This window comes from Rousettus aegyptiacus, unplaced genomic scaffold, assembly GCF_014176215.1.
Source record: "Rousettus aegyptiacus isolate mRouAeg1 unplaced genomic scaffold, mRouAeg1.p scaffold_m13_p_6, whole genome shotgun sequence".
In the NCBI taxonomy this organism is placed as follows: domain Eukaryota; kingdom Metazoa; phylum Chordata; class Mammalia; order Chiroptera; family Pteropodidae; genus Rousettus; species Rousettus aegyptiacus.
The window spans coordinates 63502616-63525202 of NW_023416309.1; the positions used below are offsets into that span (position 1 = coordinate 63502616).

The 22587-nt window shown below is 50.0% G+C and overlaps 1 protein-coding gene across 1 annotated transcript; it reads left to right on the plus strand.

Moving 5' to 3' along the window:
• The first annotated feature begins 6418 nt into the window (after window positions 1–6418).
• Window positions 6419–21541, plus strand: NATD1 (N-acetyltransferase domain containing 1). The gene is made up of 3 exons (XM_016137606.2): window positions 6419–6745; window positions 15085–15203; window positions 16916–21541. Exons 1-3 carry the CDS (start codon window positions 6640–6642, stop codon window positions 17030–17032), a joined length of 342 nt encoding a protein of 113 aa, XP_015993092.1. The 5' UTR covers window positions 6419–6639; the 3' UTR covers window positions 17033–21541.
• The last annotated feature ends 1046 nt before the right edge of the window (window positions 21542–22587 follow it).

The window sequence follows — 22587 nt, forward strand, 5'->3', positions numbered from 1 at the left end:
CATCCCAACCAACCCAAACACCTGCTCTTACACTGGGTAAGGAAAATGAATTAGGAAGGTAAATCATTGGAGGAAAGAAAAGATACTTCTTCCTTCTCTTTGGGCCTTAGTTTCCCCATCTTATAGTGGGAGACAATTGGATTAAATGACAGTCGGCAAACTGGGACCACTCTAGTACCCACATATGTTTTGTTGTACTTCCATGGTTGCTTTCCCCACCTTTCTTTCCAAATTTTTATTATGAAAAATTTCAAGCACATGTGATGGTCATTGTTCACACTTGGCCACTGTGCTCTTTCTCTCTCTCTCTTTTTTCCCCATATAGGTATGTATTGTTTTCTGAACTGTTTGAGGGTAAGTTACTGACATCATAACCTTTGCTCCTAACCCTTCAGCACAAAGACATTCTCCATGTAAGCACCTAAAATATGATTATCCCACCTAAGAAAAAGCTGTAATTCTACAGACATACAATACATAGTCCATATTCAAATACTCCATCCATTCGCTCAAAAATGTCTTATATGGTTGAATTCTTTTGAACCAGGATCTAACCAAGATTCACATATTCTATTTGTTTTTATCTCTTTTCTTTCAATTTTTTATTTTGAAAAAAAATTTTACTTCTCCAGAAAAATGGCCAGAATCCTGCATAAGACTTCATCTTGATCCAGCAATTGTTAACAATTTGCTAGATTGTCTCTCCTCCCACCCCAATCATTGAAGAGTTAGTGGCAGACATACATAATTGTGTTTTTAATTAGTTGCCATCACTTAAACAATAAGAGACCTCACCTCATTCTTTGATTTCCAGCTCCTCTTGAAAAAACCAGAGAACCCAGAACGGGGCTTCCATATGAATGGTCAGCTGAAATGAGCAGTAGCTGCCCCTTTGGACAGGCAGGTAGCCCCCACTTTGCCACATTCCACACTGCTCCCTCATGTCTGACACCCTGCCTGTATCCCTCAGTCACATAACCTGCCTTGGCCCTGTACCCACTGATTTTCAACCCTCAAGCCATTCCAGATGATTTCTGAGGGCCTCCAGGTCTTCTCAGGAGAATGCTCTCCCATCCCTTCCTGAGGCTCCTGTTAATCAGGCCCATCCTGGGGGCTTGTCTTTCTGTCTGGATATCAGACTTTGGACCTAGCTTCACCCAAGTTTGAATCCTGGCTCCACTATCTACCATCAAGGAGAACTATGGACAGTTCTCAGCCTCTCAAAAGCCCACTCCCTTCATTTGTATGATCCATGCTCCTCAGGGTGGGTGTGAGTATTAATGAGGTCATGCACATGGAGCACACTGCATATCACCTGGCAGGTGGGCAAAGTATGAACATATTCATCTCAGTGCAGTGAAGAATTGGAAATTAATGTAAATGCCCAACAACAGGGCATTAAGATAATTATTGTATCCTTAAAATGCAAGAATCAGCAGCTGAGACAAAGATGCTATATTTAGAAATGACCCAAATAGCCATCCACAAGGGACTGTATCAAACAGAATGATTAAGTTCTCACCTTCTATTATGAAATCGTGATATTCATCCAGCAGAAGACTATACACCTGGAGAGAAGGGTGAGAACATTGTCAATGTGCTGACAGAGACGGAGGTCCAGAATATACTGGTAAGTGACATGCTTAACTTTTGGGTTAAAATAGTAAAAAAAACTATGTCTTTCTAGTTACTTGGGTTCATGTGTGGGAAAATGGAAAAATTCATAAGAAACAAGTAAAAATACTTCCCTCCGTGTAGTGGGGAGAAGGGGGAAATGGAAGATAGGCATATGAGGCAGATTGTTCCCAGGTGCTTGTCTCTGTTTTGCTTTTGTTTTTGAAACAGGTAACTATATTACCTAATCAAAACTAAATTTAAAATGTCCTTAAAGAATTATTCTGTGGTTTTTCATATATTAACAATGTAAATTATTCACAGTATATTGTTAAATGGGGATAAAAGATTACAAAACAGTGAATATGCTTACATTTTCATTGCAAGAAAACACTCAGTATTACAGAGCTCCATGTGAACAATTTTGTCTGTTTTACTCACTACTGTCTTCCTGGAATCTAGAATACATAGTAGATCCTCAATTAACATTGACCAGGCAAGCAAATGAATAAGTGAATGAATGAATGAAGAAATGGCTACAAGAACAAAAAGATGTAAAGAAGGGCACATAGCCAAACTGTGAACAGTGGTGGACTTCAGAGGTGGGTTTATAAAGGACTTTTATCTTCTTGATCATTTTCCATGTATGCTGAAAATTTAAAATGAGCACCCCTTGTGCATCTAATCAGAAAGGTGAGGGCCAGAGATGGCCTGCAACTGGCCTGGGGGAATACAGCAGGACCTGCTCAGGTCTCAGCCTCCAACATCAGGACACTTGGACACTTGATGAAGTTATTCATACCCCTTAACTCTGTTTCACAAATAAGGACACTAAGGCCCAGGAGTTAGAGGTACTAAGAGCAAGGCCCTAAAGACAGACTAATTCAAATTTTAAATCTTTCACTTATCCATCCTGGGAGCCTCCTCCTCATGGAGCTTCAATTCCCCTCTCCTACAATGGAGTGGTAATGTCAGTGGGTGCCAAGCCCATGAGCTACCTACACATGGTGGGGATCACTGGTAGTGGTGGCAGTTGAGGTTGACCTTTAAGATTCTGAGGTCAAGTTCAGCTGCTTCCCTGGAGATGGTGGTCCCTGGCCCCACCACAGTGAATCAGAACATCCGCAAATGACCACAGAGATCCTTGGGGTGCCCTACAGAGACCATCCCACTCTTGAGGACAGAGAAGGGAGGTGCTGGGTTTGAATATGACTCTGCCACTTGCCAGCTGTATGACTCAAGGAAGTCATATACTTCATCTGTAAAATAAGGCTGATAGTAGCACCATCCATGAAGCATTTTTGCGAGAACCAAAGAGCTCAGGACAACAAGCACTGGTTGTTGTTGTCACTGCTTATCTGGACTAGCACAGGGGTCCTCTGCCTCTCATCTTTCCCCGTCATGGTCCATCCCCCATGTGGCAGGCAGAGGGTACTCAAAACATAGGCTGATGTACCATTCCATGGAACAGAGTGCTGACATGCACAGCACCCTGGGCCAATTGCAAAGGCATCACACCGACTAAAGGAAGCAGACACAGGAGGCCACGTGCTGTGTAATACAGTTTATATGACATGCTGGGAAAGGCAAAATGATAGGGACAGAAAACAGGTGAGAGATGGGGTAGGGGAGGGTTAAAGGGACATGGGGGCATGTGAAAATTGTTTTCTAACCTGGCTGTGGTGGTAGCTACATGAGGGTATACATTTGTCAAAACTACACTCTGAAAAGTATAATTTTTACTGTATATAAATACTACCTTAAATGTTTTAAACAAACAAACAAGAAAAAGCCACAAACAAAAACCAAACCATGATGTATATACTGGGCTTCACTTTATTGTTCTATATATATATATAAAACTATATATGTATATATTTGAAACTTTCCAATATTAGGAGAGAAAAAACTAAATTTGTGTCCCTGATCTGTTCAAAATCATCTCATGGCTCCCTCCAGGCTCAGAGTAAAAGCTGAAGGCCTCGCTGTGGCCAGCAAAGGCTCTCGATCTGCCCTCAGCTTTCTCAACCTCACCCCCAGTCCCTGGTTCACTCTGCCCCTGCCACACTGCTCTCAGTGTGTTCCTTAAACACACTTCAGGGCTTTTGCACTGGCTGTTCTCTCTACCTGGAGTGCTCTTCCCCCAACAGCTCCTGACTCAATCCTTTACCTCCTTCAAGCCTTTCATTAAGAAAAAAAGCCCAACTCAGTTGAGGTCAGTCCTAGCTACCCTGTCTCAAACATCCGAAAGCACATCCCACACCTCTTCCAGCTGAATCTGTCTCTGGGAGAGTTGAAATGAACCATATTTCTATTTTCTTCTTTACTCCTTGTCTCTCTCTCTCCCCTAGACTATAGCTCCTGGAGGACAAGGAGGTGGGTCTGTTCATTGTTGTGTCCCCCTAAAATGGTGGGGGGACTGGCACATAGTAGGTACTTAATAAATAGTTGCAAAATGAATTAATGCTTGACTAAATGATATTGTATATACATATGACCTGGTCTCCATGTGGCAATGCCAGGTCCTGGCCATGGGGCGCTCAGGGTCCATTTACCCCAAGACTGTTGGAACTCAAATTTGCTTTCTAACTTTAGGAGTCACACATTCATTCAGCAATCAACTCCACCCACGGTCTACTCCATGAGTATGGCATGCTTTGGAGTTGAAAGATAGAGCAAATCCAATCATCCATTAATTGTTTGCTTTATTCTTTTATTACTGCACCGCTTTGTTCCTCAAAGGACTTCTGCAAGCTTCAAAGACTGCAACAAGCTAATAGACATTTAAAAGTAGGGGAGAAATAAGGGAATCAAAAAACAGGGAGGACCCTGGTTCTTACGCTGGGCCTAATCCCACCAGGACCTGGGAGGGACTTAAGAGAAGAGGACTTTCCCCTGGACCCAAGCTGACTGGGGAGCATCAATGAAGGCTTCCCAAAGGAAGTGATGTTTGGACAATAGAGTATGTGAAAGCCCAGAGTGGGAAATAGTGTAGCTTGTTCATGGAATTTCCAGAAACTTGTTTTGGCCTCCTCACCTCACTCAAGTCCTTTGGAGACAAAGAAGTCACCCAAGATACACACAAGATCACATCTTGTGCTCAAGATTGCAGCTAGCTCTGACTCAGTTGAGGTCAGGGCCCTCTCTGATTCCAGCACCCCTTTCTGTCTCCTTGTATATAATAACTCGAAGCTTTGTTTCCGTAATAATACTCATACTTGTTTAAAAAAAATTTTTAATTGCTAAGGTATAAATATAACTGACAAAGGACACATAACCAAACTATAAAAAGAACTCAAAAGGAAAAAAATAAATAGGTAAAATACTTAAAGAGGCACTTTACAAAGTAGATTTCCTAATGACCAAGGAGGATATGAAAAAGGCTCCTCACAATGAGTCACTAGGCAAATGCAAATTAAAGCCAGTGAGAGACCACTTCACACTCACCAGAATGGCTAAAATTAAAAACACGGAAAAGACTGACACCACCAATCTCTCAAAATTGTCAGTAGGACTAAAATGGTATGACTACTTTGGAAAAAAGTCGGGCAATTTCTACTGAAACTCAAGATCCATCTACTATAAGATCCAGCAATCTGTTCCTGGTGGCCACCCAGCTGGAGTGCTACAATACGGATCCCAAAAGATGTGGTCAAGAATAGTCAAAACCCAAAAACAATCCAAATGACCATCAAAAGGTGGGTGGATAAATAAATTGTAAATGCATATAATGGAATACTATTCAGTGATGAAAAAGATACTCGCACCAACATGGATAAATCTCACCAAAAAAAATGAGCAAAAGAAACTGGACACTAAAAATACTATGTGATACCATTTGTATGAAGTTCTAGGAAAAGCAAATTAGTCAAGGTAGTAGTTACCTGAACGGGTGGGGCATTGATTGGAAGGAGACAAGGGACACATCTTGATTTGGGTGAACATCAAGCTTACATCTTAATAAACAAACTAGTAAAAAGTAACCTATAGTCATGTGATTCAGTGTTGCAGCTGTGAGTGGGAAGGAAGGTAGCTTCAGATGTGAGCAAGTCGGGACAGGGAGGAGAGGGGGGCAGGGGTGAGGAGAAGGGGGGAGGGGGCCTGGTCAAGTTCCCTTGCACTAAAGTCTGGGTCCTGGAGAGTCCAGCCTGTCCTCAAGCAAGCAAGTCCTTGGCTCTCTTGGGACCCAGTTTCCCCATCTGAGAAGAGGATCTGGGGATCTCCAAGGTCACTTCATGTAGTTTTGCCTCTTTTGAGTAGCGGTAGCATTTCGCCCCTATCCCAAAAAAAGGTTTCGTAGGCTAATTCTGCAGCACCAATCCTCCCAGGTCCCCAGCTGTGTGACCTCACAAAAGTCTCTCACTGCACTGGGTGTCTATTTCCTCATCTGTAAAATAGAATCGAGCATATCTATTTCTCAGTCTGGTGATGAAAATTTTCACTGAGCGCAGTGAGTCCTTCCTTATTGAGCGCTTTGCTAAGCACAGGCCACGCACACAGCAAGTACTTAATAAATGGTGGTTGCGAGGGGATGATTAGAACTTCCCTAGAGATTATTACATCTTTTTGAGAAGGGATCCCTGTGGGAGTCCCAAAGTTGGCTGTGGGTCAAATGCAAGACGGAAAAGTGGCCTCGGGACGGATGTGGCGTGCGTTGTTTTGTTTGGAACTTCAATTGGAACGCGGCCGGCGAGGCGCGCGGCTCCTTTAAGAGTGGGATGGAATGTATCAAAACAAAAAGGCCCCGCGCCCACTGGCTGCGCTCTGCACGTGACCTCACAGCTGATTTCCTGCCCCCCCCCCTTTTTGTTGCAGCCGCCGCCGAGTGTCAGTTTCAACGCCGTCGCCTGCGGTCTTTCAGGCGCGGGCTCCCGGCCGCCCCGCGCCCCCGCCCTCCTAGAGCCCCGGCCGTCAGCCCCGCACCTCCGCGCGCCCGCCGCGGCGAACTCGCGCACCTCCCCGTACTCCCGGGCTCGCCGCGCCGGCGTTAGCCCGGGGTCCAAGCGGCCTCCTGCCCGTGCGCAGATGGCGCACTCGACGGCCGCCGTGCCCGTGGGCGCGCTGGAGCAGGGCTGCCCTATCCGCGTGGAGCACGACCGTCGGCGCCGCCAGTTCACCGTCCGGCTCAATGGTAACGCGGTGACCGGCCCGACCCCCGCCTTTTGTCTTCCAGCGACCGGGGCCCGCCGAGGCCGCCCCCTAGCTGGGGCGCGCGCCCCCCTGGCCCGCAGCCCGGGAGGGGTGCCGCAAGCGTGCGCTGCGAGGTGTCCTCGGATGGCAACGGTTCGGCCCAGCACTCCAGGCGCGGGCAGGGGGCTGAGTTCGCCAGCTAGGTGGGGGCGCGGCCGACTCACGGGCCGGGGAGGGGCGGGCCCACGTGGGACATCCTGGGAGGGCGGGCAGCAGGACCCCGGGGAGGGTGGAGGCAGAAGCGGAGAAGCTCTGGCCCCTTGCCGCCAGCTCCCAATCTCATCCACTGGGGATCCGCACCTGCTCAGCCCCGGCTGTTTTCTCGTGTTAGACACCCGCTGACGGCTGCTGTTTGAGGGCGCCTGAGAGCGGGGTCAGCCATGACCTACCCCTTCCCCTGGTGTTAAATGGAGGCCTGCTGCCCTTGGGAGCCTTAGCTTTTCTGCACTGAGGCGGCAGTGGAGAATCCTTTGGGCAGACTTGGGGCTGATGGAGAGAGGGGCTTCTGCCAGCGAGGGTGTGTGTGGAGGGGTATAGGGTTATCGTCCTACCTCAGCAGCTCTGAGACTTTGACCAAATTGCCTCATCTCTGTGTGCACCAGTTTCTCCATCCCTACTACTGGAATAACAGCAGCGTACACCTCTTGGCTGGTTGTAAGGATGAAATGCTGTAATAAGAGTAAAGGCTTAGAACAGCTCCTGCAGCACATAGGAAGTGCTAATAAACATGTACTGATCATTATTTTTTAAACCATTATTTGTAAAAGCAAAGTCAAGTCTTAATTTCCTGTAAAGAAAGGTTCTTCCACTCACTAGGCTACACCCGTCCTCCTAAGAGGTCTGAAGAATAGAAAATAAAATTATAAAATTAAGAACCATGAATTCCCTGCATCCCAGCCCGTCAGCATTAATTTTTTCTTCCTTCCCAGCTGGGCTCCCTGTGACAGTGTCCAAGCTGGGAAGATCCTTAGAGGCTACTGTGTCCATTTCTGAGACTGGTCAGCAGAGGTCCAGAATGGGGAGAGGCTTGCCTGATGTCAGACAGTGAGTTGGGGCAGAACTGGGAGAGAGTCCTGCCTGGTCTGACTCCTGGAACTTGGTTCCTCCAACCTGCACTTGGACACAATCGGGAGGAGCCAAGGCCTGGGGCATGGACATTTCTCAGATGCCTGTTGGGCCGTGCCGGGCATTGAACCAGGCCCTAGCACATCCGTGTTACAATATCCTGTGATGTGGGGATCACCACCCCACCTTACAGATGAGTAAACAGAGGCTCAAGACCACATGGCAGGAGTGACTTGCCCAGCATCATGAAATGCCAGAGCCAGAACTCAAACACTGTGTTCTTTCCACGTGGAAGCAAGTCCTTCCACCACCATGCTGCCAGCTGTGGCCCAGCTGGCTACGACCCTCAAGCACTCTGGCCACTCTTGTGGGGAGAGGCCTTATGGCTTTTTTGAGGCTCCAGAGAAGTCTCTGCTTCCTTTGGTGGCTCAGGCAGTCACAGAGAAGGGGACATTCGAGGTTTCCCTTCTTTCTCTCTCAAACGAGTCTAGCCAAAAGACATCTCTCTAAGCTGATTGTGGTCAGGGCTAGAGGTGCCCAGCCAAATTTCTAAACTTGCCCACTTCTGGAATATACTACCCAGATGGCTAAACTATAAAGTGGGTCAGGGATCTCCTAGCCAAGTCCAAAGAGTGGTGCAAGGTTGCCAGCCCCTCCCCAGCCTGAACTTGTGGGGCTGTGCAGCCCAAGCTGGCCCAGTCTAGATGCACATATTGGAGGAGGGGGAAGGGATAATCTGTGTCTGGGACTCACCCTGCCTCAGCTGGGGGAGGGGAACAGCCTGTCATAGTGTCTTCTGAACTGTAAGGCCATGCTTGACAGCCAATTAATTCATCATGCCCATTGAGAGGTATAAACACTGAGGCTGAGGGGTAAAGTGGCCTCTGGGGCTCCTGATGCCTAAGCCATCACCATAGCGAGGTTCCAGCAAGCTCTGGTTCTGGGTAAAGTAAGAGGTTTGAGCAGCTGTATTAAATCTTTGTTGTTTTCCAAGCAGGCCCTGTGCATGTAGAGTCACACCTTATCCTCATAGCACTGCTGGGTGCAGTGAGGGGAAACTGCTCTTCCATTTTATAGATGAGAAGACTGAAACATGAACAAGTAACGGACACACCCAAGGTCTTGCACCTTCGAGGTTGAACAGCTAAGATTCATTCCACAGGTCCTTTTTGAGCATCTGCTGTGTGCCAAGCACTATTCTAGATGCTGAGGACTCATGGGACTGACAGTCTGGAGGGTGACGGACAATAAATCAAGTGTGAGGTATCCTAGAAAACAAGTGTCTGGTGAGAAATAAAGCAGGGCAGGGAAGGCGTGTCAGGAAAGGGCTGCTGTTTAGAATCAAGTGTCCAGGAGGGCCTCTCTGAGAAGATGGCATTTAAGTAAGGAAGGTAGCTAGTGGGAAAAGCATTCCAAGTGGAAGCAGCAGCAAGTGTAGAGGCCCTGTGGTGCCTGGTGGGCATTAAGAGCAGCAGGGGTTGGAAGAATGTAGAAAGCAGCATCATAGCAGATGATATCAGGAGGTCATGAGGGCAAATGGTACAGGGGCCTTGGAGGGCATTATAAGGCCTTGGCTTTAACTCTGAGTGAGTTGGGTGCATGGCAGGGTCCTGAGCAGAGAATGGATGGAATGTTCTAGGCTCACTCTGGCTGGTCTGAGGGAAACAGACTGAGGCAAGAGAGAGCAGGAATAAATACTGCACTAGTCCAGGCAGTGTGAGCAGAGGTGGAGAGAAATGGCTAGCCCCTAGACAGATGTTGAAGGAAGCCTGGATAGGTCTTGCTGACATAGGATGTGAGAGAATGACAAAACTCAGGCTTGTCTGACCTCCAAATCCAGGTTCTGAAATGCTAATTTGTATATCACCATTTCATAGGTGGAGAAACTGAGGCACACAGCCAGTAGGCACCTAAGCTAAAATTGAGCCACCACTCCTAGGTAGCCCCTTCTTTGGCCTTCCATCTCCCCTCTAAGCCAGGGCTGAGTGTCTCGTTTGCTTCAAGAAGAGTCATTTGGGGGTCCTAGAATCCTGGTGCTTTCCATATCCTCCCCAACTTGCATTTTACATATGGGAAGACTGAGGCCCCAGACAGTCAGCAGCTACCTCTGGCCTCCCTCAGCACCCCCAGAGGCAGCAGGCTGAAAGTGCAGCAGGAGGGCTTGTGGCATTCATATCCCTGGGTATGAGGCCCCTGCATGAGCCTATGCTGCTGCCCTCAAAGAGCCCCGATTCCCCCATAGCATTCTATGATGGCCATCTAGAGCCCCGTCCCTGAGCAAAGTGGGTAGGAGGATGCCAGATGTGACAAGGGGACCAACTGGCACTGTGGTTGGACTTTCCTAGGTAACTCCTAGGGTCTGCCCTCACATGCTTCCTGGCTGAGCCCCTTAAGCTTTCCCAGGCTGCAGTCCCCTCTGCCTAACCTACCTCTGAGCCACCAATGTGTGGCCCCTTCCCAACTAGGCTATGTACATGAAGACACCCAAAACACCAACTGGGTGCTTCTGGGGCCTGCCCTCTGCTCCTGCACCCACTTGTCCCCAGTCGGCTACCTCAGGTCTCAGAGGCAGCAGAAGGCCTGGTGCTGGCTTTGACCCTGCCTCACTCTCCTCATCTGCACAAAGGGCACTTTGATCCACTTGCCCTCCTCCCAGGGCTAGTGAGGGCAGAGCGGAGATGGCGGCAGTCATCACCGTCTGCAAAGACCCATGTCTCCTACTCAGAACCCCTGATCCTCTTCCCCACCTGTCAGGAAAGATGATTTCTTGGTGACCATCTTCCTTAGTAACTTCTTAGGGCTTTTGATTCTGGGACCGAGGCTGGTGGAAATACTGGGGGAGAGACCCCGGCAAGGGTCCCATTCCCCTATTCACTTTAACTTTTCTCAAAACTAGCTTAATTTGTGATCTCCATGTGATTCGCAGGACCAAGAGGAAAGTAGCAGTTGTGCCAGGACAGATGAGGTCTTGGGCACAAAGTTTTGGAACTGGTCTGAGGTCATCTGGAAGAGCTGGGACTAGAACCCAGGACGCCTCCCTGCATTGGGCTTGTTCTGTGGCCCTTAAGAGTGGTGAATACTGACCCCTTTGCTAATCAGAGGCTTCCAGTTCTTGGCAGCTCACAGAACCCAGCCCAGAGAAGAACCTGGGCCCAGCCCTGCCATGCCCTGGGGCTCTGCCCACAGTACCTTGAACAGAGATTAGCAGTATCCAGTGGCCCAGACACTAGTGACAGACAGATGGCCATGTGCCCAGAGTCGGAGGGAGACTGATAGCCAAGCCCTCACCTTCTGCTCATGGTCAGGGGGCCTCGAGGGTGGGGTTTGGGCTCACTATGAACAATAACGAAGAACCAACCCTGAGAGGCTCTAGGAGGAGTGGTGCCAGGTGGAGGGAGCAGCTTAATGGGGGGAGGGGGGGGCTCTAGAGCTGGGTGTATATGAGGAGCTGCGAGGAGGCCAGTGTGGCTGGACCAGACCCCTGAGCAGAGGACAGATGGATCCTGCTCAGCTTCCATGGGGTGCCCATGGAGATGTGAGCAGTGGCCAGATTCCAAACATGTTTGAAAGTTATATCCGTGGATCAACTCAGAGTCTGAGAGAGAGACAAGGCAAGAAGGATCCCGGGATCTTGGCCTGAGCCACAGGGGTTAGTCATTTTCTGGGGCTCTCCGGGCAGATTTTGGGGAGGAGAAGGAGAGTTTGGACCATGTCAGGTGTGGCCGTTGGGACTCGGTGGTCTTTGCGGGCCCTCTAAGGCCAAGGTGCCAGGCCACAGGCCAGGTGTTTTGGATTGTCCACTATGGGTCTGGTTCGTCCTTAACTAGTGTGATGTGGTCTGGCTAGTGGGAGGAATGGTGGGGGGTGTCATTAATACGCTCTTTCCCTCACACATAGCTCATATCCGCGCTGAGGCCCTGATGCCCTTCTGTTCCTCTTTCAGCCAGAAGAGCCCCCTAAGGGTGCTCAGCCTATCTCCAGCCAGCTCCACACTGAGAGCTGTGCGACTGCCTCTTGGGGCCTCAGTTTCCCTCTCTGTAAACAGGCCTCTGAGAATTCTATCCATTATATAAGATTCTCACGAAGATTAGTGTGTAGAGAGAGCTGGACCCATGGCAAAGCCCCACAAAGTGTGAGCTGCAGATGTTCCAATCTGCTGTTTCTCTAAAGGTTCAGGGCCAGGCTCTGGGGAGGCTAGAGTGCTGAGCATACCAGTAGCCTGCAAGTCAGCCTCAAACCCCTGTAGTATGTCTGGCAGAGAGATCACAACAGTTGTTTGTAGGACAGATATTTCTTAGATGTCTTCGCTAGGCAGGGCACTGGGAATGCAGTGGTGACTGAGCTCATTTGACCACCGGGAACTGACAGGGGTGGGGAGTATGGTGGGGCAGAGACTCCCCAAGGCCATTTGGGTTCTAGTCCATCCACAACCCAGGTGGCCACTCTAGGAGTGTTGATTGAGGGAATGGATAGGCAAATGAACAGAGGAATGCTAGTAAGCTTGCAAGGGTAAAGGTCCTACCACCTCCCTCTCTGCAGGGATGACAGTGGCACAACAGTTGAGATATTTTCGGTGGCCTGCAAGGACCCATATGATCTGGCCCCAGAACTTCCAGCATGGCTTCCTACCACTCTCTCCCACTCATTCCAGCACAGCCCTGCCCACCCCCTCCCTGCTTCTTGGACGTTCTACCTCAGGGCCTTTGGACATGCTGTTCTCACCCCCTGGACTGTTTATCTCCCACTTCTTTTGGATCCCTCACTCCCTTCATGTCTTTGCTCCAGAGAAGCCTCTCCAGTGCACTCTCTTTAAAATGGCAGCCCTGCACCCTTACCCCTTCTCTGCTGTATTGCTCTCCAGCTCATCACCTTTGAATTCTATATTGTTCATAATGATATTGCTTGTTGTCTGTCTCGCTTAATGAAGGAACCAGTTTTCTTTACTTCTGCATACCCAGCACCTGAAACCCTGCCTGCCATGTAGTAGACCCTTGACGAGTTCTCAGGTAATTAAATGGCAGGGAAGCTCCTTCAGTGACTGGTGACCAAATTAGCCTCTTGATCACTGCTTTCCTGTCCTGGGTGAGCTGAATTATCCCCAGCAGGTGTGGGAGCAGAGAAATGAGTCCTGTGCTGCACAGCTGGGGCAGGCAGCAGTGGAGGCCAAAGCTGGGCCTCTTGCCCACCAGAACAGCAATCAGGCCATGAGGAGGAGGTGCTGGGGGCCCTGGAGGCATGGGGAAAAGGCGGGGCTGGGGGCCATCCTCAGCTGAGCCTGAGAAGGGGGAAGGGTATTCCAGGCTGAGGGAACTACCCAGGCAAAGGCCTGGAGGCAGTAGATGGAGGATATGTTGAGGTGAAGCAGAAAGACAGGACTGGGCTCTGAGTCTGGAGACCTGGGTTCCAGCTTCACCTTGGACTCACTGTGGGATTTGGATCTCTGGATTTCAGTTTCCCCATCTGGAAATGGGGAAGTGAATTGTAGCTTCACTCTTGGAGCTTTGGGGAGAACCAGAAAGCCTCTTAATTGGGATTGAACCCTGTGTGGTGTCCAGTGTGCTGTGGGATCCTGGACTGGTCGTTTGTATCCTTTCAAAAATCAGAGAAACATATTTAGCATTGACATGTTTTCTTTCGGGGACAGCGAATTATATATTCTAACCTCAGGGCCTTTGCACTGGCTGTGCCTTCTGCCTGTCCTTCCCCTACCCTTCCCTCAGCTATCTCTTCCTTGATCACTCTCAGCTCAGAGGCTTTCTCCCTGGAGGGGTCTCCTTAACTACCTCTAACTAAATGGCCCTGTCTCTCCCCCAACCCAACTTACTTATTTCCTTCATAAATTCACAGCTCCCTGACACAACACACCTTGGAGCTGTCCTCAACTCCTGTTTCACTCACCACATCCCAGCCATCAGCATAACCTGCCAGCTACACCTTCAAACACCATCAGAGTCTGATTCCTCCTTACACCTCTACTGCTTCCCTCTGTGCCTCTTCGTCACTCACCTGGACTAGTGCAGCAGCCACATCACTGGTCCCCCTGCTTCTGCCCCCAATCTGTTTTCATAGCAGCCAGAAGGATCCCATGACATGATGACATCCTGTCTCTCTTCTGCCAAAGACCCTCCCGTGACTCCTAGCTCATGATGGCTTAAGAGGCTCGGTAGCATCTGCCCCACCCCCAACCGCATCTCTTTCCTGCCCTCATCTCCACCCTTTTCCTTGCCCACTCTTGCCTCAGAGCCTTCATACTGGCTATTCTCTCTGCCTAGGACACTTCCCTAGACATTACATAGGCCAGCACCTCTCCTTCCTGTCTCATCTCCACCCAGCATCGCCCCCTGTTTCACCCGCTGCCTGCTGCTTTGTTAATTCTGTCTCTTCTTCTAGTGAGTTACATGAGGGCAGGGCTCCCTCTTTGGCTCGTTCATTGCTGTGTCCCCAGCACCTGAAACAGTGCCTGAGGTTCAGTAAACATTTGTTGAATGAGATGGGTATTTGGACAGATGGACAGATGGGATGGCTAGGGAGGCAGATGGGCAGGCAGATGGAGGATGGTTAAATAGATGGATGGATATGTATGGTTGGATGGATGGACAGACAGACAGATAGGGGAACTAAAGACTTTGGTTGGAGGAACTCCAGTTAAATCAGGTAGACTGGAAAGCTTGAGAGGGCACAAAGGCCACTTTGTTCCTGCATGCATGCCCAGTATCACATTTTTATAGACATTGGAGCCACACCTTCTGACCTTCCATGGGCCTGACAGGTAGGTAGTCTTGATGACTCTCATGGCCTGCTCTCTTGTCTCTTCAGGCTCTGGTTTAGTTGGGGACTTGCCAATCCTTGCTCTGCATCCAGTGCTGGGACTTCAGATCCTCAGGAGGATGCTCAGCTAGGGAAGCAAAAGGTGGACTGTGGGGGACACTGGGAGTACTTTGCTGAGACTAACGCCCAAGGCTCATGGGCACCTTGCGTGTTCTGGGTACTGCTCTAAGCATTTTGCAGAGATTACCTCATTTAATTCTGTGAACGCCCTTATGAGGAATAATTTACTATATCTCCATTTTATTGATGAGGAAACAGGCACAGAAGGTAATTCAGGATCCAACTTCAGCAGCTTGGCTCCAAACACCTGTTCCTTTACCCCGCCCTCTGTGCCTGGGTCAGGCACTTAGAGTCTCCACAGCCTCATGTGTTCACCCCCTCCCGCAGGATGTCATGACCGGGCCGTCCTGCTCTACGAGTATGTGGGCAAGCGGATCGTGGACCTGCAGCACACAGAGGTTCCTGATGCCTACCGTGGGCGCGGCATTGCCAAGCACCTCGCCAAGGTAGGGAGGTGGGAGTGGAGAGGTGTGCTCTCCCACTTAGAGGAAACCATAGCCCTGGTGGCTGCCCCTGGCCTGTTTCTTGGCCAAAGTGCAGATGGGTGCCTGCCTTAGCAGCTGGTTACAGCTGGTAGCAAGAGCTTGTCAGGCAGCACATTTCACCTACTCCTACCCCCTCTTAGGCTGGTGGCAATGGTTCTGGGCCCAGGTCCTAGGTTCTGCACAACTAAGCATTCAGGGCTATTGACACCCACTGTGTGTCAGGAGCTCTCTGGCTGAGGTCCCAGCGCCTGTAATAGGTGCTCAGTAATCTTTGTTGAACAAATGGATGATGCATGTTCAAGTAAATTGGCTCAGGCCACATTCCCTGCCCACAACCCCTTCATCCCCAAAGTACCTCAAACCCCGTGCTGCTTGGAGAGCAGGTTTGGACTTAATGAAGGGAATTGCATCCTGGAGCAGAGAATGGCCTTCTGAGGACTTTTCCTGGGGGCCCAGTTTCCTTCCTCTGCTCTTCTTGCCTCAGACCTCTTTCCTCCTCCACCCTCTGCCTAGTCGAGTTGGTACTTCCTGGGTCAGGGCAGGGGTCTTGTGCCTGCTGGGGAGGAATGAAGTCTATAGGAATCATTCGTGTGACCAGTGAAGAAACCAGATGTACTGACCTGGGTAAAGGGGAATTGGGCCCTGCCCTCGTCCTTGGAAGCCCTGCCTGCCTGGGGCCCTTATCATGTGACCTCTGACCAGAGCCTTGGGTTTTCAATTTATTTGCAAAATGAGAAAATAGACTGGAATCTTGTCACTAGAGGGTCTCAAGTTGTGAACCCTAGGATCAGGTGTGGACTGTATGGTGCAATGCACAAGGCCAGTTGAGGGGTATTGGAAGGTCAACCCTGCAAGTGCCAGGCACATAGTAGGCACTCAGTAAATGGTGCCTGCTTCCTTTTTCATCAGTACAGCCAACCCCACTTAGGCTGTCCTCTACTTTGTTTTGGCAAAAATTAAATACCAACTGTGTGCAAAGCCCTAGGGGGCAGGGAGGTGCACAAGACATGCCCTTGCTCTCCATCTCCCAAGCTTATTGGAGACAATGACAATAGCCATAGATCAAGGCCACACACTGCCCACCCCTGCTGCAGTTGCTTCACACCATTGCCTTTGGAAGCCCATTAAAAACTAAGTGTGACCTCAGCTGGGAACAAGAAGCTCTTTGGGCTGTGAGAGCCCTGAGGCACCCTGACCCGCTAGCCACCAGGAGCTGTCAAATGAAGGATAAGTGATAAAGAGGAGTTTAGACAGATACCCCATAAATTCAGAGGTCCTGAGATTAGAAATGGCAGGCTTGTTTGGAGATAGGCCTCAGGGTAGGCATGGGACAACCAGGACAGGCAATAGGGTGGGGTTCTCCAGGTTTAGCCCCTGCACATGTTGCCACTTGGCTTTTACCTGCCCTATACGGAGGCCGCCTCTTGAGACAGTTTTGGGCAGAGGCTCAGGATCCAATCCTGGCTCATTCTCTTCTATAACACATGTCTCAGGCAATTTACCAATGCTTTCTGCCTCAGTTTCCCCACCTGAAACATGGGGGTGGTGATGGCACCACCTACCTGCATTGCAGTCTGGGTAGAACAGGTGGCCCTGGGCAACAGGAGGAATAGGCTGGGAGGTGTGGGAGTTGGGCCTGTGGGCACTGACTGCTCTCTCTGCCCGGCTGCCAGGCTGCTCTGGACTTCGTGGTGGAGGAGGACCTGAAGGCCCATCTCACATGCTGGTACATCCAGAAGTATATTAAGGAGAACCCACTGCCGCAGTACCTGGAGCGCCTACAGCCGTGACCCCGGCTTGAGGGGCAGGAGTGCGCCTGCCAGATCCTTCCTCACGGCCTTCACTCCGGTCCTCTGAGTGCTCTCAGGAAACCTGGACCCCACAGGGGACAGACTCAGAGTTATTTTTGTAAAGATGCTCATCTGTGGTCCCTGGAGGCAGCTGGCCGAAGATGGGCAGGGTTCCAGTGACTATGGCCAAGGGAACACCAGGCGGCTGCAGTTCCAGCAGCTCTGCCTCTGTAGACGCTGGCTGGCTTCTCAAAATGTCACATAGCCTATGAGGGCCTTTGGCCAGGACTGGAACATGGATGGGGCATCCCTGTGGCCAATCTGGGTCCCACCTACTGTTCCCTGCTCTGTGATTAGCATGGGGGCTGTCTTGGGGTCCCTTGCCACCACTGCCTCTCCATCTGTGTCCTTTCTGCAGATGAAGAGGGCCCCAAGCTGAGAGGGGCAATAAGAAACTGTGCCAACTTCTGAGGGGTGCAGCAAGCCATGGCTGCTGCTAGCACTGCCCCTCTCTTCTTGACTTGTGTGCCCTGGAAGGGGACAGTGAGGGCCAGCTCTCCCTGATGTGTGAGTCCCACAATGGGTAGACTGGGTGCTGGCCAGCGCTCAGCTGTGCACAGAAGAGCATACATGCACATGCGGTCCCCATTCTTGTAACTCCTTGCCCCCTTGTTTGTCAGTGCTGCAGGAAACCAAGGTCCCTGTCCCTCATGGCTGCCCTGCCCTCCCCATTTACCTGTCTGCCAGGGGCCAGCTCCAGGTGCAGCCAAGCATCTGGGGCAGGAGGGAGGCATACTGTCCTTAAAACCTGTCCTCACCACCCAAGAGGGATTTCCTTTGTGGCCACCGGATATCATCTTTCTCATGATGAGCTTGTGGCTGGGCATGGTCCGTTGCCTGTGTCTGGAGTCCCAGGGCCCCTCCCAGACCAGCCTTCCTGGTAATGGCTTGGGAGGCATACCCCAACACCCTTTGTTTGGCACCTAGCCTTTCTGGGGCTCTGTAGGCTTTGGGGGGCTGGTTAGGCCTCAGGGTCTTGACCTCCTGTGCCTCACAAGTCAAATCCTTACCTGCTCCTCTATGGGGCTGGAGGGGAACCCAGGAATCAAGGACCTTTGGGGGCTGAGACCTAAGTTAGTGAATATCTGAGAGTGATGTGTTCCCTCCAGGCTTCTGACTGGAATGTGGGTGCTGGGGGCACTGGTTACTATGGTGACTCCTCCCTTAGTCTGACTTGAAGCAGCAGGTGTTGGCCTATGGTTGCCTTTTCCACTCACCTCTTCACCCCCTGTCTCCACCAAACCCCACATTACCACCACCACTACTGCAGCTCAGAGGCCCACTGCAGACATTTGTGCACAGACACCTTGCCACCCACTGGCAGGAACACCCTCAGTGTGCACATGCACACTCTGGCCTGCAGGAATTCCTGAGAGAACCCAGAGCACCTGCTTCCCACTGTGCTCCCTAGCTCTCTTTGCAAAGGCCTATTGTGAGGACCAGGGAAGTCCCTGGACCCCTACTGTGCTGGGAGTCTAGGCCAGGAAGAAATCACTGGGAGGAGATGGGCTCAGCTGCTGAGTCCCCTCCAAGGATTGGGGTGTCCCATTGCTGGCACAGTTTAAGGAAAGCATGGGTTGTAGGTCCAGGAGTGAAGAGATGAGCTAGCCCAGTGTTAGGGCTTATTCCCTCCTTCCCTAGGACCACCCCCTCCCCATTCACACATCTCTCCCCAAATTCAAGCACAGACTCTGTCATGAAACTTCTCCCCAGTGGCTCATTGAGCTGGTGCTACCTCCCTCTACAGCCTGTGTGATGAGGTGTACTAGTTCTAGGAGAGTGCCCTGCACACAGGAACACAGGGCAAGCAGGAAACCAGAGCCTAGGAAACAGGACTAGGTGGTATCAGTAGGGACCTGTTCCCATCCCCACTGTATCACAGGCTGAACCTGTGTCCTAATAGCTGGTAACTTGCTGTCGCCAGGCCAGCATGCACACAACACACTTGTTACTTGAACCAGGAGCTGTACGTGGTCTGGGAGGTCGGGGGAGTGCTGTGCAGCCCTGGACCCAGGGACAGCTTGTCCCCAGTTCCCGCAGTTGTGATCTGGCCTCCTTGCTTCAGCTGCCTTAAAGTGCCACTTTCCTGCTACAGGGGGTCTTCTGCTGTGGCCAGCCTAGCCCTCAGGCTCCAGCAGAGCCTTGAGGCAGTAGTGATAGCCTACTCTGTTGAGCCGGGGGCACCACAGACCCTGGTTTGGAGCCCACAATCCCCTTGAGCCAACATGGCCAATTTTGCTGTGGGTGGCCTGCCCTGGTGCTGCCTCTTGTCTGGCATCCCAGCCTCTCCCTTGCCTGTACCCAGCTGTCCTTGGAGCCTTTGCTCAGGAGGCAGGGGGACTCCCCCCCACACACTGTGGGGCACTGTTCCAGCAGGTTGCCTGAAGGACTCCTGCTCTCCTGTCACATTTTGCTGTGTGTGTTTCTCTTTCTTGCCCAGCCAAAATAGGTGGTAACTTATGTGCCTTTCCTACTCAGGACCTGTTCCAGGCGAAGTCTGGGCCAAGCCTCCAGACCTCCCTCTGTAATTTTTCAAATTCCTAAATAGATTGCATGATATACATTTCCATAAAAGCAGTGGCGTAGTGCATGGCTCCAGGACTGCTTCTGGATGAGGTACAGTGGGTGCTCTCTGGCCAGGGACTGCTGTCCCCATGCCGTCTTGCTCCATTCCCACGGCAACCCGTTGGCCCTGCTTTTAGTGATGAGGGATCAGGCACAGCAAGGAGCTCATATGATGTGAGGAAGAAGGCAGATTTGGTGAGTGCTCCATTCTGCCATCCCTGCTTCTGTTCTTATTTATTTGGTGGTACAGCACCTATTTTCAGTCAGGAAAAGTGAGGCTCTGTGAGACACTGGGATTTGATGAGGTTTCACAGCAAAAGAACAGTAGCATTAAGACCTAGGGCCTGCCATTGTGCCTTCCACATCTCTTATTTCCCACTGGCCAGGGTCCTTGCCATGGCTCCCACTTCCACCTGAGGTATACTCTCAACATGGGTTACCCCTTGCCTGCAGGACAGCTGGAAGAAGTTTACCTGGAAGAGGCTGTGATGTCCCATTGCCTCGCATCAGCTGCTCTTGGGCATGTCCCTCTCCTTGCTAAAGAGTCTTGGGACTTCTGGTCCAGGGGAGGGAGGCAGGTTGCCTATCTAAGCTCATGGAGTAAAGTCACAAATGACCTCAAAACACACAATCTCAAAAGCGTCCTGTACCGGGCCCAGGGCTAGGTCTCATTCCGCTGGCTGCCCAGGGACAGGGGACACCTTCCTGAGTAGGATGTTTTCCTCCTAGTTTCCATTCTGGGCATTTTAACACTACCCCAAAACAGAGGAAGAGGAGGGCACTGTAATCCCAGGCCCTTCACAGTCTTGTCCAGCTGGATTCTCATAGCAATTCCATGGGATGTCAGGCCTATCTTAACAGATGAAACTGATGCTCAGAGTGGGGTAAGCACCAGGTTATCACCCACATGGCTAGAAGGCATGGGGACTAGCATCCATGCCCAGTTTCTCCCTTCCCTAAAATGATGTGCCCTTACGTGTTGTGGGGTCTGATGTCCACTTAGGTGACAAATGGCTTTGAAGAGCAATTCTCAGATTACTGTCAATTTCCTTGCTTGTTCGTAAGGCTGAGGTGGTTCTGTTTGGAGCTACAATGTACATGGCTAGACAGGGGTGCCTGGCAGATGTGGAAAAGATGATCTTGCATGCAAAGCTGGGCTGTGAGGAATATCAATGGAATGCCCAGTCATACACTCATTTTGTTCCTCAGTTCAGGAGTCTCAGGTTTGCTGAAGTCCACCCAAATGTCCCCTCTGCTATTCTCAGGGTCCCACTTCTTCCAGATCAACACCCTATATTTCATATCAGCGGTCCAGCAAGGCTGTGAATTCAACTGGTAACTGCAACCTGCAGGATCAAATTTAGGGTCATGTTTTCAGTTATATCATTCTTCTGGCTATAGGATATTAAAGAGATTCTTTTCTGGTTGTCAAAAATGCTCTCTAGTTTTATATCTTCACCTTGAGCTGAATCTACAGTTTCTTTCTGCTGATTCCAGCAGCCAGCATACACCAGAGACTCGTAGCTCCACCATTCCTGTGACCACAGCAGCAGTTGATTGGTCTCCCAGCTTTGCCTTCAAGAGGCACCTCACCCCAGTCTCTTAAAATAGGTGATACGTTAAGTAGTCATTTTGCTGTGCTGAGTGCTGTGAATTTCCAGGGTCCTCTTTCCCCTGGGCAATGAGGTCATTACTGGGACCTCATATTAGGTCAGATAACCAACCTCAGGTTTCCATGTTTGAGAGATGGTTCCTCCAACACCATTTCTGCTATGAAGAACTGTCAGCGTAGACAGGAAAACTGCTCCAAGTGCTTTAAATGGGGTTTAGTACAGGAGACTGGTTATGAAAACTGTTGGGAGGATGAAAGGAGCAAAAATGAAACGAGCTTTTGCATCAGGGCTTGGGACATGTTCCTGGATAGTTGGAACAATGGCACTTAATGTAAGGGAGTTAAAAATGAATATTCCTAGATGCAAAGGAAAATTCCAAAACATATGGGGAGTACTTGATTAAAACCTGACAATCTTACCAGTGAGGGGTCACTGTCTGCCCTTTGAAAGAAGTCAGTTTTCTCTGACGTTCCTAAGCTGGTAACCATTTCTGCCTAATACTACAAGATTTACTTGGCTGTTGAATGGAAAGTTGGTGATCAGAAAAAGTTCTTCATTTTATAGACATGGAAAGAAAACATGCAGATCAAGATTGATTATATTTATTTTTAAATGTGCAAATAGATTCTGAACCAACATCAAGACTAGATTAATGTATCCATAAGATTCAAGCCTTTTATATTTAATCATGTCACACTGCCCTAGAGAGTCACAACCTGTTAACCAGTAGATAAAACTTATTAGACCCATTGCTAGGAATGCATATCAAACTATGTTTCAGTCAACTAGCCTCGTAATCAAATTTCCAAATGAATGTCTTTGGTCACCTGTTTGAATTTAAAATATATGTAATTAAAGCCTGGGGGGAAAAGTGAGAAGATGAGATGACCCTAATATTGGTAAATTCAGGAAGTTGCTGTTACACTGAGCTGGAGCAACAGAACTGTGTTACTCAAAGCCAAGCTCACTGGACTGCTGTTGGGACCTCACTGCCTGAAGAATATCTAGGAGTGCATGCATACTGGTCACTGCTGCTGCCACCACAAAAAACCCCAAATTCAGAAAGTCAGCTGCCTTCGCTTCTTGCCCGTGCCTCCCATCAGGAGAACTGAATGGGCAGCTCACTGGTAAGGGCTCCGGGGAGTGTGTCTTGCAGACATCCACACCCACTGTGATCCACGGGAGGAAGGGATCTGGAAGCCAGTAAATAGTTAAGGAATATTCTTGTCTGCTGGGAGTGGGGCACCTGACATTTTAATGCATCCACACTACAGGCTGAGAGCATAATAGAGATGACAGACCCCAACATCCAGGCAC

Coding starts and splice junctions, on each gene's coding strand:
- NATD1 (XM_016137606.2), top strand. CDS start 6,640: ATGGCGCACTCGACGGCCGCCGTGCCCGTGGGCGCGCTGGAGCAGGGC. Junction 6,746..15,084: donor GTTCACCGTCCGGCTCAATG/GTAACGCGGTGA, acceptor CCCCTCCCGCAG/GATGTCATGACCGGGCCGTC. Junction 15,204..16,915: donor TTGCCAAGCACCTCGCCAAG/GTAGGGAGGTGG, acceptor CCCGGCTGCCAG/GCTGCTCTGGACTTCGTGGT.